General features: G+C 35.7%; 1 protein-coding gene across 7 annotated transcripts in view; it reads left to right on the top strand.

Annotated features, from left to right (window-relative positions):
• Positions 1–20,204, top strand: part of QKI (QKI, KH domain containing RNA binding) — a 138,582-nt gene that overhangs the window by 77,475 nt on the left and 40,903 nt on the right. For all 7 annotated transcript variants that reach the window (XR_014248126.1, XM_082404635.1, XM_082404637.1 and 4 more), the window contains exon 4: positions 19,954–20,097. Coding sequence is in view for 6 of the 7 variants with exons in the window: in XM_082404635.1 (XP_082260761.1) it covers positions 19,954–20,097 (144 nt within the window). In the remaining variant the exon portion in view is untranslated. The remainder of the gene's footprint in view (positions 1–19,953; positions 20,098–20,204) is intronic.

The following is a 20,204-nucleotide window of genomic DNA, read 5'->3' as shown; positions in this document are numbered from 1 at the left end:
CATTTATTAAACTCTTAAGAGACACTTTAACTATTGAATACTTGACATTTTTTTGCGGGCAGGGGCGGATAGGTAAGTAGCTACTGTTTCTATTTAAGATACAAAATTAGTCTAGCAATTGATGGTTAATAAGTGACCAAAGCTTCTCACTTTTCTTTTTAATCTCTCTCAAATCTGTCACCTCATTGCAACATAATCTGTGCATTTATGTAGGAAATTATTTTCAAAGACTATCTTCTCATGATTAAATACCAACAAACTAAATTCAGTCATATTCAGGAATGTTATGGTAAAAGTGAGATTAATATCTCTCTGGGTTATTAATGTCTTGAGTGCAGGCTCTTTGTAGAAAGTTAAAAATATGTATGCATACACACAATACACATACAGTCTACTCTTTCTGTTGCTTGAAGGTCTTTTTTGGGTAAAGTGGAGAATTTCTAAAAATTCATCTTAAATTATTTGTTATATTTAGTTAAAAGGGAGAGGAGGTTGTGGCCTTTTCAATATGCCTTTAATGCCTTGATGACTTACTTCAAGAAGTCTTTTCATTTTCCCTGTCTTAACTCCTTTCTATCATGTTGATTGAGTAAAGATTAATCCAACATGTTTAGTAAAGAAATTATTTTTTCACACCAAAAATAATACTTTTTTTCTTAGCAGTGTGGGTTACCGAACACAAATTCGTGTGCCTGTTGCATGTTGCACATGGAGGCCAGATAAACTGAAACGTCAGAGTTTGGAACAGAGAAAGGTTTATTGCAGGGCCAAACAAGGAGAACGGGTGGGTCATGCTCAAGAACCCCGAACTCCCTGATGGTTTTGGGGGAGAAGTTTTATAGGCAAAATTTGGGGTTGTGTGACTTTCTTCTGGTTGGTTGGTGGTGAGGCAACAGGGCGGGGCTCCAGCAGTCTTGTGCTCAGCCTGGAGTTGGCATCCCCCACCTGGATGGGGGGCCTTAGTTCCTGAAGAGGACCTCAAAGATATTGTTGTGTATTCTCCTTAAGGAGGCATCAGGACCCTGCCCCAAGGCTGCACTGTTGTTCCTTGACTGCTCCTCCCTTATCTCTGCATCACCTCTGCTCCCTGATTAACAACTGTTTGAACCTGCCATTTGGAACGCTTGGAAAGTCAAGGAGGCTGATTGAAGCCTGTTTCCTACGAGCAAGAAACAGGGGACATGGAAAGGCTTTTGTGCCCAGGAGGGACCCCTCAGGGTCCTGCTAGGTTTCAGGTTTGGTCCAGATTCTGGAATAGACTTCAGTTTTTCCAGCTTAAAAATACTCCTTAAACATATTTTGACTGCTTTGAAACACATGTTGACAAATGGTTAGCCTCTTTACATTCATGCCATAATTAAGGCTTTGGTCGCTTAATGGGGTACTTTAAATTTTATTGTATAATTTTTATGAAGGTGAAACTTTAATGATAAGAGTATAATTTAGGGGTTAACCAGAGAAGCAGCAGGACGGACGGACACACACACACGCGCGCGCGGATTTATTATGAGGAGTTGGCATATACGCTTGTGTTGGTTCCTAGTCGAGGGTCCAGAGCAGGCAGTCAGGAAGGACGGTCCATGGGGAAGGGAGAGCAGTTGCAGTTGTGGACCCATTTGGTGTTTGGAGTAGCCTGAGTTTAGAAAAGGCCTAATCCCAAAAAGCTTCCAACTGAATAACGTAGGCCCACCCAGGATAATCTCCCTTTTGAATAAAGTCAGCTGGCTAGTGACTTAAATTACATGTACAAAATTCTTTCACAGCAGCACAGATTAATGCTTGGTTGAATAGCTGAGAGAAGGTGTATATATTCTACAAAATGGCCATTGCCTCCCTTTTGTCCTCCAAGCTCTTGGGAAGGAATACACTTTATTGCTCACCCTAACTGGAAACACACTAGAGTGGAATTCTGGCAACTGTAGTTGACACATCCAGATAACTTAACTATTCTTAAATAGTAGCTTTATTTAGTTATTGATATTAAAGATTAGTTTCATAAATGAGCAAGGGATATAAATTTAGATGTTATTATAAGATATGTAGAAGATACACAGCTATTTCTAGGAAGCTAATATCAATCAGGAGTCACCGGGTCCATTTTTGGCCTGTATTTAGGTTATACTTAATAGGTGGGTTTACCGGCCCCTGCTAACTTTTTTCCTCCCTGGCATTGATTTTATATGTTCAGTGTACAGGCTCCTTTTAATATTTAATGTGAAGGAAAGTGGTAATTCAGAAGGTTTTTATCTAAGCAAGATTTCAGTTTATTAGAATTCAAGTAATCTAGAAAGATGTCTGATTCTTACCTTAAATTGAAAAAGGACTATAGAAGCTGACTAGGAAAATCCCATTTCCAGGAAAACAGGTCACATCAACTGAAAATTAATTAATTCATTTCTTGATTCCTTTATTTAACAGACTTAGTAATTTTGTGTGTGTGTTTGTGGTAGGCTGTATGCTAAGTGCCGAAGATACACGAGATACAGTGCCTGTCCTTTTATAGGCAGGATGGACAGGTATAGCTTTTAATTAGAAGGGGCTCAGAGAATCATAGTTGGAAAATAATATGTTTTACATAGAAATAATTTTCCATTGGTTGTGCTTTTTTAGTTTTATTCCAGTAGTGGGCATAACTGAGGGGAGCTACAGACTTAGGAAGTCTTGGGGTTTCCTGGGTATATTTTTCAAATTGGTTTCAAACTACTTGAATATGTTAAGGAAGAGAGTATTTTATACTTTATTGGGAGGAAGGCCTTTGTTATTGTTGTTGGCATTAAAGCATATGAGCAAGGGATATAAATTTAGGTTGTTAACTGTTAACATTAAGGTTAAATTTGTACATGTAGATAAATTGCAATTTATGAGCTGCAGACTTTGAAGGTTAGGGTTCCATTTGTTGTGTAATAGTTTCTATTATCTGCTGAAAATAAAATCAATTGTTCTTGTAACATGGAACAATTAGGAAAAAACACTCTGTTTTTCAAGGAAAATTGAGTTAAATCGATTTGTGAATTCATTTTGTTTTCATAGAATGTTAATTTTGTATTTTGGCAAGAAGACCCAATGAGGTAAGCCTGGGGAGGCCACAACAATTCAGCCATTTCCAACTCTCCAAAATACAATAGGTGTTTACAGAGGCTTGCATTTTCAATGGCTGTGTAGATTTATTTATTTATTTAGTATTTAGTCTTTCTTTTTAGAGTAGCATGAAAGTAGTCATCGGACTGTCTGTTCAGTGTGAAGATCTATTGGTACATGTTCTGCTCTGTAGATAAACTTAGCTGAGCGAGCATTGTTATATAGAGTTGGCGTTTACTGAACTTTGTATGTTCTCTTCCATTTCCCACCAGATTCATTTTTATTTCACTAACTAAACATTTGAGTGTGAAGAATATTCTTAAGACGTGTCAGGCAGGAATCCTAATCCTAAGTAGAATCCTCACCCATAGTAGAAATAAAAAGATGAGATACATAGAGATATGGAGTTGCCTTATCAAAATGTGTCAGTAATAAGAATCAGATGACTAGGACAGCTAGAGGACTGCTAGAGAAGTTCAGATGAAAGAGCTCTTGAGACAGCTTGACAAAAAGGGGGCCTTGGAGATAATGTCACATTTCATGTGGACCTAAGAAGAGAATGGGTTCAGTGATGATGCTTCCAGTATGGCACAGTGGAGAGGGGACATGAGAGAAAGAGTCAGATTTGCGTTCAGTTCTGCGTCTTTTACTTACTTCTGTGGTCATTTTCAAAAAGATGTTTTCTCTGGTTGTAATGATTACTATTACATTATTTAAGTTGAACTTTGTTCTCAAACTTAACCACAGTAATTGTTAATGGTAAGCTTAATTCATAAGCTTTACAGTGATTCAGACGGTTGTTACAAAGTTTGTCTTAGACCTGAGCAAGTGTTTTCCATTGCATTCATATTTCACTTAAATGGTGAATAACATTTGTTACATTTGTTCCTTAATTAAGAGGAACTGGAGCCAAGAATATTCTGAAAGAGAGTGGACTTGGGTGTCCTGTGCAAGCACATCGTATTGTCTTTAATCACTAGTGGACAAGTAATGTACTCTTCCTTGGTCACTGAAAAATATTTCCTTGGTCACTGATGAAACACACACACACACACATATATATATATTCTTTTTAATTGAAGTATAGTTGATTTACAATGTTGTGTTAGTTTCAGATATACAGCAAAGTGACTCAGTTATAATTATTCTTTTTCAGAATCTTTTCCATTATAGGTTATTACAAGATATTGAATATAGTTCCCTGTGCTATACAGTCAGTCCTTGTTGTTTATTTTATATATAGTAATGTGTATCTGTTTATCCCTCCCCACCCCTTTCGCCTTTGGTAACCATGAGTTTGTTTTCTGTGTCTGTGAGTCTGTTTCTGTTTTGTAAATAAGCTCATTTGTATCTTTTTCTAGATTTCACAAGTGATATCATACTATATCTTTCTCTGACTTACTTCATTTAGTATGATAATCTCTACGTCCATCCATGTTGCTTCAAATGGCAATATATCATTCTTTTTTATGGCTGAGTAATATTCCATTGTGTGTGTGTGTGTGTGTGTGTCCCATATCATCTTTATCCATTCATCTGTCGATGGACACTTAGGTTGCGTCCATGTCTTGGCTATTGTAAATAGTGCTGCTATGAACATTGGGGTGCATGTATCTTTTCAAATTAGAGTTTTCATCTTTTCCGGATATATGCCCAGGAGTGGGGTTGCTCGATATATATTGATAGTAACTCTATTTTTAGTTTTAAAGGAACCTCCGTACTGTCCTCCATAGTGGCTGCTCCAATTTACATGCCCACCAACAGTATAGGAGGGTTCCCTTTTCTCCACACCCTCTCTAGTGTTTATTATATGTATTCTTTTTGATAATGCCCATTCTGACCGGTGTGAGGTGATACCTCCTTGTGGTTTTTGATTTGTATTTCTCTAATAATTAGTAATGTTGAGCATCTTTTCATGTGCCTGTTGGCCATCTGCATGTCTTTTTTGGAGAAATGTCTATTTTGGTCTTCTGCCCATCTTTTGATTGGGTTTTTTTTTTTTTTTTTTTTTTTTTTTTGAGCTATATGAGCTGTTTGTATGTTTTGGAAATTAAGCTCTTGTTGGTTGCATCATTTGCAAATATTTTCTCCCATTCCGTAGGTTATCTTTTCATTTTGTTTATGGTTTCCTTTGCTGAGCAAAAGCTTATAGGTTTGGTTAGGTCCCATTTGTTTATTTTTGCTTTTATTCCAGTGGAACATCTTTAAGCTGTTATTAAGACTTTGAAGCAAATAGTATCTGATTATACACTTATATGGATGTCAGTTGATAACAGGGAGAGGAATTTAAGCATTTCACTTTAGTTCCATATCTCTGAAACTTGAGCATGCTTGAAATGATTTCTAATAAAGAAAACAAAACTTGAGCATGCTTGAAATGATTTCTAATAAGAAAATAAAACATCTGAAGTTTTATTTTTTATTCTGTTGAGAGATTATTCCTTTCTTGGCTGATATAGTTGAATTTTCAGGTAATTAGCTCAAATTGTAAAAATAGCAATAAAATCATTAACCTTTAACTTGAGCATTAATTATTATAACATTGGGTAATGTATAAAATATATAAAAAGTGACAGTTTGTAACAATAAAAAGTCTTAAGTGTAACAGGCCAGGTTTTAGTTCGCAAAAGTTCAGGATTTTTTTTAAAAACAGATTTTAGGGAAATTATAAATGTTGGATGCATAACTGTAATTCACGAAGGAAAGCATTCATATAGTTATTTTTGCCTATTAAAATGCCTGTAGAGTGGAGGGAAAAAAAGGTAAGAGACAATTCTAAAAACTACCCTCTTTTAGCTTGACTACCAGCTATTAGATGCAAGTGTTTGAAGTGGTACTCTTGGTTGTGTTCATACTTACTTGTATTCAGACTCTGTTGAAACCCATTCAAGTCATGCTAACAACATCACTGAAGAGTAATTTTGATGTTTTCAATTTATTAACATCTTTGACATGTCAGAGTCTTACTCTGGATTGGTTATATTTCAGAAGTACCCACAGGAAGTGAAAGTATTTGGTATCTTTAAAAGGAAAATTGCATTACATAACATACTGTTCTGCATTAATTAACCATATGACTTTTATGCTTATGTCTTGCTAATAGGATTATACTGAAGGGTTATAAGAAAGATATCACTTCTTATATCTTGGTAGCCAAATTTTAATAAAAGAAGAAAAGTCTTGGATTTTTAATAGGTTTTGGATGATAGGCAGTATGATATAGGAAAAACATGAAACCCTGGATTCACCTAGTTCTTACAATTAAGTAAAGTTATCTTTGCTTTTTATCCACTGAGAAGTATGGATATGTGAAATATGTATTAACACTTTGGAATATTAGGAGAAGAAAGAACTCTGCTCATAATACATTAACCATATGGATAATTCAGAATTGAATTTTTGATCACCGTCAGACATTGTATCATCCAAATTACTATCCAAGAAGTGTAGAGGTATGCTATTCACAGTAATTATACCTACTACTATCTGGCGGTGTATTAGAACTCTTTGTAGAGCTTTTTAAAAATGTGGATGTTTCCGACACATCCCTCCTATAATTTCTGGGGTGTGCGGTGGGTTCCCATCTACATTTATTTTAGTTGAAATAGGATAATCTTAAGATACTTAAATATGCCAGATAATTTTAAATGTTACAGATATTTTAGATAAACACACAAAGACTGTTAACCATGGGTTTTATTTACTTTTATCATTCTAATCTTAATTCTAAAACTTCTCAAGGTTGATGGTCACTACCAAGAAAAGAATTATGACATTCCAGGTATTTGGGGGTGGGTACCTGTATTTTTTAATCTAGAGGAATTGTTGATTAATTCCTAATTTATTTTATTTTATTATTATTATAATTTTTTCTTTTTTTTACTGTGGCTTTAATTTTGAGGCTTTGTAATTGAGGAACTGTGACTTTCCTGATGGTTATCTATGTTAACATAATATCAGGAAGGAAGTCCTGCAGTGGATTTAAGGGAAATCCCTGTTAGCTGGAAAGCCATCTTTTAAGAAGACTTAGGAAAGGAGTAAGGGTAGTAGGAGTTACACAGCTTACACAGCAGAAGTATTAGGTATTGTGAGATAGTCACTGTCTTAAACACCCTTTCATTCATTTAATCCTTGCAACCCTGTAACCTTTACAAATGAGGAAATAAAATTTCATGAGATATCGTACTAAGCCTTATCAGTCAGGCTTAGTATGCTGTTTTATAGCACAGTGAACTTTGATGTCTGTCACTCATCTCAAGTGTAAGTAGTTACTCTGTTATTACTTATTTTATGTTTGTCTTCCTTCCTAGTCTCTAAGCTCTTCAAGGGCTTTCATGTTTGTCCAGTTACCTGTCATAAACCTTGTTCACTAGGAAAGTATCTTCTGTATAGTAGAAAAACTTAATAAATATTTATTGAATAAATCAATGAATATATGAATGAGTTACTCAAGGTTATTACTGAGATAACTGAAATATGGTACTGAAATAAGGCTGGCATTCAACTTTGTGTTCTTTCCTCACTATATTATGTACCTTGTTCACTTTTGGGGGGTAGGGAATATTTAATTCCATATATTTCTGTGGTGCTTACTATATACAAAACATTTTGCCAGATAAGTTAGGGAAATGGTTTCTAACATATAAGGACAGTAGTTTAGCATATGTTGAGTAAAGAAAATGCATAATGATGTTAAAAAAAGCCTACTATGGGGACTTCCCTGGTGGCGCAGTGGTTAAGAATCTGCCTGCCAGTGCAGGGGACATGGGTTCGAGCCCTGGTCTGGGAAGATCCCACCGGAGCAACTAAGCCTGTGCGCCACAACTACTGAGCCTGCGCTCTAGAGCCCGTGAGCCACAACTACTGAGCCCGAGTGTCACAAATACTGAAGCCCGCGCGCCTGGAGCCCGTGCTCTGCAACAAGAGAAGCCACTGCAATGAGAAGCGTGCGCACTGCAACGAAGAGTAGCCCCTGCTCGCCGCAGCTAGAGAAAGCCCGTGCACAGCAATGAAGACCCAACGCAGCCAAAAACGAACAAATAAATAAATAATTTTATTTTTTAAAAAAAGCCTACTGTGAATTTAATAATGCATTTTAAATGACTTTGTAGTGTGTTTATTATGGTAGCATGCATATATGTTGAGAAACTAGTAGTATGTTTGTATATGACACAGCATTTAGTTTATAGAATATATACATATAAAATGAGACAAACACACAGATAAATATTTGAGAGAAACTGATAAAAATATCATAAAAGAAGTGCAAGCCCGGATCTGTGTAGGGTGGAAGAACAGAAGAATATTAAGCTACTGGTTAGGTACTGAACTCTTACTTAGGCATTTTTAAATGCATTGTGAGTAATTCAAAAAAGAAAAAGAACTGTCTTGCTCTCTTGAGGCTTATTATTCTATATCAGATGCAGAAGACTATATTATAGTATTAAGTATATTATAAAGCCATAAAATTCTATGGAAGGAAGCAAAGTGGGAGAGAGATGAATTCTCATAGAGGGAGTGACTTGGGAAAATATTATGGAAGAAGTAGTATTTGAACTTTTCAATTTCATTAAATTTTTATAAATTCTTTTTACTGCCCTTAGTCTGTTTTCTGTAGAGCTCATGGAATAATCATGGTTTATTCCTCTTTCTGGGAAGCTGTGGTCATCCTCCTTTACATGTTGTTTCAATTCCAAACGCTATATAGAAGGCAGTCCAGTGCTTTGATCAGCTGAGTTCTTCATTCTGAAACCTCAGAGATTACAGGTGGATCTTTATTAAGCTTCTGTATCCTAAAAATTATATTTTGAAATAATTTTGTTTTAGTATGTTTAATATATTTTTATTGACTGTTAATTTAAAAAATAGATTTCTTAAGCTAGTACTCTTTATCCCCAAAGTACTTTTCCAATTTTTTTCTAAATTACAACCTCTAGTCATGTTATTTTATTTGCTATTGTTCAATCTTCCTTTCCCCATATTCCTACTTATGTCATTTCCTGTAATCTTCTATTACTCTTTGATTTTAGATAGCAGCCTGTTCAAACCATGCTGACATCAATTATGAGATGGTAGCTACTCTTCTATGTGCTATACAAACATAACACATTTAGAACTTACCTCTGTTTTACAGATGAGGAGACCAAGGTTCAGATACTTTGCCCGAGATTAAACAGCTAGTAAGTGGCTAGTAAGTGTAATATCATAAATTCCTTAGAATATCATCAAATGGATGTTAAAAATCATATTTAAAAATGGTATTCTAGGGCTTCCCTGGTGGCGCAGTGGTTAAGAATCCGCCTGCCAAAGCAAGGGACACGGGTTTGAGCCCTGGTCCGGGAAGATCCCACATGCCGCGGAGCAACTAAGCCTGTGCGCCACAACTACTGAGCCTGCGCTCTAGAGCCCGGGAGCCACAACTAGTGAAGCCCGTGCGCCTAGAGCCTGCGCTCCGCAACGAGAGAAGCCACCACAATGAGAAGCCTGCGCAATGGAATGAAGAGCAGCCCCCGCTCACCGCAACTAGAGAAAGCCCGCGTGCAGCAACGAAGACCCAACGCAGCCAAAAATAAATAAATTAAATAAATAAATAAATAAATAAATAAAATAAAAAGATATTCTAAAACAAATAATTGTTTTCTTTTGTTTTGGATATCTATAGATTTTACTTTCTGAATAAATTCCCTCAGGAAACGTTTGTGACAGTGAACTACGTGCTGCCATTCACTTACTGTCTCCTTAAAGCTATCATACATAGACCTGGTAATGATTTTTGCTCGAGGCAGCAAGTTACCCTGTAGGTAGATTTGTCAAAATGTTCATCTTGTTTCTTGTTACAGTTTTGAGTGAAATAATTGTAATCTTTTTGGGTTTTTTGTTTTTTAAATATTATATTTAACCTTTCTTGTCTTTTTAACATACTGTTAGTTGTAAAGTCTTTAAGGCAGAAGTGTATAATTTGAAGTCAGTATAGCTGAGTGACATTGAGTAAGTCAGGTTTCTGCCCATTAGTTTGTCATTTTCGAATGAGAAATAGGTATTATAATAATATCTACCTCTAAGGTTTAAAAAGGATTAACTTTATGGATATAAAATGCTGAGTACAAAGCCCTATATATGTTATTTTTTGTTAATATTAGCTGTGACTTCATTTTTGTATCTCATGCTGTGCTCTATCTAGTAAATATTGAATAGATATGGGGCACTTAGTGTGGTCAGTGCGAAGAGATGGGAGTTGAGTGATTCCAGACTTCTTGGAGCTTTTTAGATAGTAATATATACATAAGACTTAAGTTAAAAGAACAAATGATAGAATGGGAATCTAGGAAACATCCTGTCTGAGAGAACCTGGAGAAATTTTCGTTGAGGTGATTTCTGAAATTGGATTTTTGATGATTTGGGAAAGAAAATGGGCATGAGTAGAAATGGTAGTCCTTTTTATTTTTAATCTTCTTTCCTTAGTGTGCTGTCAACAAGTAAATATTTCAATTTAATATTTTAAAACATCACATTTTAAAACAAATGGTTGTTTTTCTATGCCTTTAATAATCTTTGTGTCTGCTAGACGGGGGAATGAATAAGATCCAGTACAAGGTTTCGCATGTGAATAGTGAAATGACTCTATTAATGCTGAGTGGGAGCATTGCATGCTTCCGTGGGCAGTAACCACTTCTGTGTGAGTGATTGTTAGCGACACGAACGTAGCCGAGTGTCCAGAAGGATTTCAGGCCAGTTCTTTGTATGCTCTCTCTTTTTCTTTTTAAGCATTAGGCAGCCATTGATATTTAAACTTGCTGGGAAATGCAATTAGAAATCACTTGATCATTTTTGTCCTTTTACGGGAAACTGTTTGCATATATTTAGTTCAGTCTTTCCAGCCTTAACTATGGCATTATCAAGATCATATTTAGCTTCCCAAATGGTCATGGGTACTGTAAGTGGCTCTGCTCTAGTGAAAGTTTACTAATTTTGGTCATGATCGGGACAGACCAATATTATTTGGCCATAGTTTGGCCATAACTGGTGATATATAAGTTTAGTTTCAAAATACAGTAATTACAGTTAAATTAGTGGAATTAATATATGAAAATTGGAATGAGGACTTAACGTGACAGTTTTTCAATATTTGTAGGAGTTAGTTAGGTATTTCTTATGAAGGAAGAATATTGAGAATAGTCCTTTTGTTATTAACTTGGAAAATATTTGACATAAAACATTAAAAGTTCTTTGAATTTAGCAAATATTTCATTGTTCTCATAAGCATTTGCTGAATGCTTGCTGCCTATAAAGACATTCCTAGATGATGATTTCCACAAACTGAATGTAAAAGTATTCTAATTTTTATATATTATTAGAAAATAACTTGCTCTGAAAACATGATTGTTGATGGACTCAAGTTCAAGTTGAAATTTTTTTTGAAGTCAACTTTATAACTAGAGTCAGTGAGCAATTTAATTATGTATAATCTCCTTTAAGAAATGTTCCTCATTGTACGTTTCTTAAACTAATTTAAGATTGTATCTATAACCGGGGATAGTTATATGTTAGGCTTTGTCACTTGGCTTAAGATGTATATATTCATAAGTGTGTTATTGGAACCTTGATTTGCTTAAATATGTGACACTTTAGAATTCCTTTCTAGGCGGTTCTGGAGTATGAACTTTCACATTAAGAGCACAGTAGGGGAAGAAGTCTTGTGCTCATTTGCCTGACTACAAATGTATAATTAAAAGAGTCTGTCAGCAGGGGTTGGGGCAATCAGTGTGTTCTGATGCTTCATGTTATAATTACTTTGTTGTTCAAACAGATATTGTAATTAGAGCATAATTTTAAATTTCAGAGGTCAGTGACTCATCGAGGTTTTTTTGTTTTGGTTTGGTTTTAATCAAAAACAAAGGTAGTTTCTCAAATTTTGAGAGTTTTTTTTTACTTAATATTTGTATATCACTGTATACAGCAAATGAAATGGATGATTTTTTAAGGTTTATTATTATTATTTTTTTGGCTGCATTGGGTTTTCGTTGCTGCACGCGGGCTTTCTCTAGTTGCGGCGAGCGGGGGCTACTCTTTGTTGCAGTGCACGGGCTTCTCATTGTGGTGGCTTCTCGTTGCAGAGCACGGGCTCTAGGCGCGCGGGCTTCAGTAGTTGTGGCATGTGGGCTCAGTAGTTGTGGTGCATGGGCTTAGTTGCTCTGCGACATGTGGGATCTTGCCAGACCAGGGCTCGAACCGGTGTCCCCTGCATTGGCAGGCCGATTCTTAACCAGTGCGCCACCAGCGAAGTCCCCTGAAATGGATGATGTTTTATTGAAAAGTAATGGTTAGAACTTATTTCAGGACAGTGATTTTAATTAGCCCTAATTTAGGAATGTGTTGGATATATGTATGCATTGTGTATTAAGACAAGATTTTCATTTTCCCCTATTGAAAATTTTAGTGAGTGGAGGAATTGTGTGTTACGTGGCCACAGGTTTATCATTTTTGTATATTTGTGTCATTGAAATTTGATAGGCATTTCTCTCATCTAGGAAAAAAGTGTATTTGTAGGTGTGAGAAATCTGTTTTACCAGGTACTTCTCTGCCAGTTGTTGATACTATTCTTCATGTGACTTAATCAGGAATTCATTGACAGAGAAAGAGAACATGACGTGGAATTCGGGGGAAAAACCACTAAATAAATTTACCAGATAATTAATCTGTTTCTTTATCTGCATCCAAATTCCCTACCAGCTCTAAAATTCTATGAGAACAAGATGTGCTTAAAATCCCACGTAAAAAAATGTTTAAAGGTAAAATGGTAAAGTAGAAAAAATTCTAGAGCGTCGAGACTTCAGTGTTCTGTTTCTGGCTCTTTCACTAATTTATGATGCTATTTTAAGGCAATTTACTTAATTTTAGGGCTCTCATGTAGGTGATGTCATGTTTTAGGAATTGGTTGTTAAGAGTTGCAGCCTCTAAAGTTCTCCCTGGTAGAACACTTACTGTCTGTATGACTTGGGCAAACCTTATGGGCCTTAACCTCCTCATTAACATGTTAGTGAGAATAATAGGACCTCAGTCTTAGGGCTGTTAGGATGACTGAGTGAGGTGATGTGTTTATATTGCTTAGTGGGGTACTCGGCAAACAGTAAGTGTTTAATAAAAGCTTAGGTAGTATCAGCATCATTTTCATTTCTGAATTTCTTTATCATCACGCGAGAGACTAAGAGCTACTTGACATTTATTTCTCTATAGTACATTTGCCAAGAATATAGACCATAATTAAGTATTATTGGTAAATGTGTCTATCTGTTTCATAATCAGTTATGACTGGTATTATAGAGCTGTTTTATATGCTACTAAACTTTAATTTATTATATAAATAAAGATACATTCCATTTCCTTGAATGCTGTCCTGTCATTTCAGACTCCCTTAAATAAAAAAAAAACCAAGGTCGTCAGTTTTGAGCTTTGAACTTTCTTTAAACACAGTAATTATTTATGAATAACTTGTCTTTGCTATCATTTTGCTTTGTTATATTAAGATACAACTTCAGTCTTGCAGTTTTAAAAAGATTGACCCTTATTTACTCCGTTCTTCTGGTATATTGAAACAAGGTAATATTGAGCTGATAGACTAAAGGAACAGCACTGTCTTTTGTGGGATATGAAAATCAGCGCTCATGAGCATTATGCTAGAGAATCTGAGTGAGTTGACTAGAAGAGAAGTAAGAGAACAAGAATAAAAGATAACGCGTAAAGATTTTCAAATGTAACTGGCAACTTAAATAGGAGGTCAAAAAGAAGCAGGCCCAGAAACAAAGATAAATGATCAAGGTAGACTGTCTGGAGGCTTATATAGGCAGACACAGTAATAATGAATACAGAAGAGCACTGTGGGGATACAATTTGGTATTTGATTTTAGTGATGCTCCCCAATAATAAAAGCTCAGTCATTCAATTCAGTAAATCTAATAGCTAAAGACAATGCACAGATAGCTATAAGTTATAGTATGACACACTTAGAGCAAAAGATAAAAGTAAATATTAAAGAAAGCATTCTGGACGTAAGTGATAAATTGCATAAAGTTGTGGGTATCAGAATCCATGTTTGTGAATAGGCCAATTTATTGACAGCGTGGAGTGAATGTAAGCGAGAAATGGCACCTGAAGTTAGTGTGGATTGAAATGAATGGGTGAATGTATAGCAGCCTCTCTGTCAAGGCAAAAGAAAGCTGGTAACTGCATTTCAGACTTTCTTCAAAACCAATTGATCTTTGTCCTCGAGTATTAAAAATTCACACTGACTCAGAAAACTCATTCAGGGTCAATAATAGCTGAGACATAATTGGGGACTAGTTTGCAGAAGGGAGGTAATGAGCTGAACATGGTGAGTTAGAGAGTGCTTTAGAGACAGGGACACACACATGTCAAGTTGGCAGTTGAATTTGGAGATCCAGGAATAAGGACTGTGCTGGAAATGTAAATTTGCGAATATGTGGATACAAAAAAACCCATATTATATATTGCTGAAGATTTGGTGGCACATTATATGAAATGCTTTTGGTGACTGTAAAACAGAAATTAAAATAATTTGTAATGAGCTGGTTTTTCCACATCAGTTTCTCAGCTGTTTATTCCTGAAATACTATTTGAAATGTGACAGTAAAAAGAAATTAATGCCTCAACCACAGTTTCTAGGAGATAGAGACCATATTTGATGTATCTCCATTTTGCCGTCAGTCCTCTCTGCTTCATTTCATCCTTTTCTTTGTCCCAAATTATTTATTAAAGTGAGAAATTTGGGGAGTAGATTCTTACTGCAGGTATTCTGGGATATAGAAGTAGACACCCTGTAATCTTACTCTATCTCTTGTTTGTTTATAGCTGAAAGAGAACCTTTATGGATATGTTTTATTGACTTGCGTAGTGTTTGCCAATTTCAGATTGCCTTTACTATCTGTTTAAGAAACAGAAAGAAAATACAGGGAGAACTTATATTTGTAGTGAATAATTACTAGGCTCAAACTCACTGTTAAAGGCATTAACTCTTCCTGAGTTAGAATGGACCACAGTTGTATAAAAGTGGCTTCTGAGTGGAGTGATCTTAAAACCGTTTTTAAAATGAAGTTTAATATGCTCATAGATTAAAAATATGTAATTCTGTAGAGCCTGATGTAGAAAACATCCTCTTCCCTGCTAACAGCCAGCACCACCCACAGTCACTTCTTACTCTTGAAGAGATGCTTTAGGTATTTATTCTCTATTGCTGCATTTTGTGCTTACCTTGCTACTAGTTGACTTTTTTAGTTTTCATCTCACTCTTTCATTGTGTGAGAACTCATTGGGCCCTTTCCATTTGGAAGCTCTTATCTTTCAGTTTTGTTTTAAAAGTATGTAACATGTTGATGATTTTTCTCTCGTCTGCTTCCTTTTTCTTGGTGAGACATCAGTAATTCAGTTTTTGGACCTCTTGGACTAGTTCTGTAATTTTTATACTCTTTCTCCGCCGTTTTCCATCTCTGTCTTTGCTGCTACTTGGAGGGAGAATTCAGTTTTTATCTTCAAACCCCTCTATCACGTTTTTTATTTTTACTATCATATTTAAGTTTCAAGAGTTCCTTTTTATGTTTTGAATTCTTTTCATAGCATTTTTTTACTTGTTTCAGGGATGCAGTATCTTCTCTTAACTCTCTGAGTCTTTTTGAGTTTTTCTTCTCACTGCCCAGTGATTGCTTTCTTCAGGTGGTTTCCTGTTGTTGGGTTGGCCAGACCTTCCAGAGAAAGGTCTTCCAGTTTCTTGCCCCCAGTATGTGGGCTGGCTGTCCTCATTCTGGGTGTGGAGTGGGGGAAAAGACTGGATACCTCAGCCTTCACTGTGTAAATGATCCTGTCAGCTGCCCATCAAAACCCATTTCTAGAAAGTGGAACTCTTTAGGAATACATTTCTAGTCTTTTGCTAGAAATTAGGGAGTGCTAGATAGCCAGCTATTTAAGGATAGGGGATGCGGAGATTCAGCTCTCCCTTCAGTTTTCCAGTCTTAGCCCCACCCTTACCCCCGACTTTTACTGCTGCCAATTTCCTAAGCCTTTATGGAGGTTCTAAGTGTAAGTTGGTTTCTTCTTGCCTGGGTTAGTTAAGTCCCTGACTACTTAGGCATCTGCTTTCTAGTTTCCAAATTGTTTCCTTTCCCATTTTCTTCTTCCTTATGAGTTTGTGCATTTTAAAGTGTACAGTGTTTTAGAAGAATTTTAGGAAGGAGTGAAAGTACATGACTATATTAGTTTTACCTTTTTTGTCTATAAGTGTTTTTGAAACCATAAGCAAAACTATTTGTTTTGAAGCAAACATTAGGGTAGGTATAATTTTCTTTTGTTTTTGTATTTTTAACAGGCACCTAAGTTGATGAATTTATTAAGCGTATCATTGACCAAGGTGTTGTACAACTCAAAAATTTATTCCTCCAATAAAGCGCAATTCAAATTATACTGCAGCTTTATTCTTTGTTCCTGTCATGCAAATAATATCCATTCCTTTTTAAATCCTCTGACTTTTGTCTTCCCCACGTATAAAAATTTCTGTGGCAAGTCACTTAGGATTTTAATTTTCATTCTTAGGCCTTTCTAAAATATTTTGGATTATAAATGTTCCCCACTTGTCCTTGTATTAGTATCTGTATGCATTAATAATATCACAAACACATGCTTTTTAGTGTCTTTATCTACTAATTATAACATCTGTGTCAGTTCTAGGTTGGTTTCGATTGATTGATTTTCTTATATATGTTTCATTTTTCTCCTCCTTTGCCTGTTAATTTTTTTTTTAAGATTTTTTTTTTTTTTTTTTTTGATGAGGACCATTTTTAAAGTCTTATTGAATTTGTTACAATATTGCTTCTGTTTTATGTTTTGTTTTTTTGGCCCCGAGGAATGTGGGATCTTAGCTCCCCAACCAGGGATTGAACCCTCACCCCCGGCACTGGAAGGCAAAGTCTTAACCACTGGACTGCCAGGGAAGTCCCTGCCTGTTAATTTCTGATTAGATGCCAGATAGTGTGAATTTTACCTTGTTGGGGGGACATTCCTGTAGTTATTCTTGGGCTTTGTTCTGGGACACAGTTAAATTGGAAACAGTTTGATCCTTTTAGATCTTGCTTTTAAGATTTATTTAGGCAGTATTTGGAACAGTGTTCAGACTACTGACTAATTATTTTCCACTACTGAGGCAAGACCTCTGTGCACTTTACCCAGTGTCTGTATATCATGAAGTCTTTCCCATCTGGCTCTGTGTGAGAACCTGGCACTTTTACCTTGAATCCTTTGGCTAGTTCTTTCTTTGGCCTCTGGTACTTCTTCCCACATACGTGCTGATCAGTGTTCAGTTGAATACTTGAGTCAACTTTGTGCAGATCTCCAGAGTTCTCTTTCTGTGCAGCTCTTTCCAGTATTCTTTTTGGTGAGCTCTAGCTGCTTTGGTCTCCCGAGACGCTAAGCTTAGTCGTCTCAACTCAGAGAGGCAGCCTGGCACCGTTCCCAGGGCTGCAGCCTAGAGATTCCCAAGCCAGGGTGCTGGGACAGTAATGGGTCTTACTTCATTGATTTCCCATCTTTCAGCCTCACTGTCCTATTGCCTGAGGTCCAGAGGCTTGAGGACTGATGTTTCTTTTGTTTTGCCTTTTTTTTTTTTTTTTTTTTTGGTTGTTTCAGGCAAGAGAGTCTTGTTCATGTTACTTTATCTTGGCCTGAAGCAGAAGTCCCTTATTTGTACGGATGTAGAGACACTTATAGGTTCATTAAAATATAAACATACACACACACACACACACACACACACACACACGGAACTTTATTAAATTTATCTATAAAAATTGATAACATACAAATTTTAATGAGAAAATATCGTCAGCAGTTTTCAACATAAAAATTAAAATCTGGATTTTAAAATTAGTTTTTATTTGCACAGTAGAGGTATATCTACTACACATTTTATATTCGGCACACAGATAACGCTGACATTCCCAGTTTGTTGACTCATTGACTCCTCGGGTCTGTCAGTTTTTCATGGTGTCCCCTAGGTGAAAAGAAATACTTCATAGTTTTTCTTCTTATTATTAAATAGTTACTTCCAAACAACTTAGTTTATCAAAACAACTTAAACTGAAAAAAATTTTATTTTATTTTATTTATAAATAGCCACATTATTTATTAATGGGATTTGTTTTTCTCTTGGGCACTGTTCACATTCTCAAACCTGGGAATCGGATTGGACACTACCACCCTGTTTTCCTGTTCCACATTGATTTTTGCATGGACTTGGCTTTTTATTACAGCACCACTGAAAACCTAGCATCGCAAAGATAAGACATTATCACAAGGAATGTAGCGTGATCTAATATTGATAAAGTCCAGTATTTTGAGCTAGAAGTTTGCATGGTATCTGACAGACATCAGCTATTGCTGTTTCCCTTGAAATTTCAAGTACCCCATGGTACCCCTGTGAGCATACTGTGGTATCTCTGAGTTTACTCCTTGGGAACACATAGATGGCCTACCATAGGTTGGTGTGCTTTGTTTTGTTTCTCGTTTCCCCTCACAACATTTGGGTGCATTTTCATACTAATGATATTAACAGAAAATAGAGGCAGAAGCATATACTTTAAGAACTTATTTCTATCCCTATTGGCTGAGTTCCATAGATTTTTTCCTAGCATGGCCTCTGCAAACATGTGAGTTGTAGTAGAAAGCTGTTTTTTTATACCAGTTTTATTTTCTTTGATGGAATCTCACAGTTCAGTAAATAGTAATCTTTAAAGATGAAAGTTCAACAACAGGTATTGTTTATTGTTTATGTATGGTACCTGGCACTGAGCCAAATGCATTTATTTATACCATTCTTACATTTATTTATAAATTTATATTTGTGTTTTTAATTTTTAAAGAATCATATTTATGAAATATTTATAAATATATTTGTGTATTATCTCTAAAGCTTAAAGCAAGAAATGGTTCTGAAATTATTATATCTTAGGTGAAAGGGAAGTATGGCCAACTCTACTGCTAAACCTCCCTATAGCTTGGCAGTGTTTTCAGCCTGGGGCTCACTAAGTCATTTGAAGACACCAAGGAAATGAAATGTAGATGTTCTCTACTAAAACTAGTATTTAAGATGGTATGGTTAAAGAGTAACTGTACAGTTCACTGTTTTCAAAGTAAGGTCTGATAGAAATACAGTTAAGACTATTCTCACATTTATTCCTTGCTGTGATTATTTTTATAATGAAATGGTTCTATAATTACTACTTGAAATGCTTAAAACAAATGGCATTTGTCTTATACAGTAATGTCTGTTGGCAAAATACTTTTCCTAATCTTGAATTCAGCCGATGTTATTAAAAGTAGTTGTAACGAAATGGAAAAATCGGTGAATTTTAGAATAAAAATATTGGTTCAGTTCCTAAATTGGCAAGGTGTTCGTCAGTTGACCTTGACAGGTGACTTGCTTAAATTAACCTCGATGACCTTGTAGTTACTCATAAGTAAAATATAGGAATAATAACACGCTTTTCATGATAACCTGAGGATGACACTATACATAGGTTTCTTAGTGTATAAGAGCACTACAGGGGTTGTGATTGCCTTGTTCACTCTTACACTCTGAGTATCTGGCTCCATGCTTGGTACATAGTAGGTGCTCAACAAATATTTGTTGTGCTAGCTATCAATACCTAGTAGTCTCACACTCAGGCTTTTTGCCAAGAAAAGAATTTAAAAGGTTTATAATGTCATAGCAAAACAATGCAAGCATAGCTTAATAATTGCAACAGGTTATTATAATGAAAGATGTGCTCTCTCTTTGAAAAGAAAAATTTGTAATAGTATGCTTTGTAAATTTTTTAGGAGGAGCAAAATCGAGGCAAGCCTAATTGGGAGCATCTCAATGAAGATTTACATGTACTGATCACTGTGGAAGATGCTCAAAACAGAGCAGAGATCAAACTGAAGAGAGCCGTTGAGGAGGTGAAGAAATTACTGGTACCTGCAGTAAGTGATAATTTCCAAATCATTTACTATAGAATAATAGACAAACATAGACGTTGCTCCAATCCTTAAATGGGAAAATCTGTTCCCTGTTTATTTTTTGTGAAGGG

The sequence above is a fragment of the Balaenoptera borealis genome (genome assembly GCF_965194805.1).
Source record: "Balaenoptera borealis genome assembly, chromosome: 9".
NCBI classification, from domain to species: domain Eukaryota; kingdom Metazoa; phylum Chordata; class Mammalia; order Artiodactyla; family Balaenopteridae; genus Balaenoptera; species Balaenoptera borealis.
Note: the sequence above shows the minus strand (reverse complement) of the source record. Positions and strands in the feature narration are given on the sequence as shown.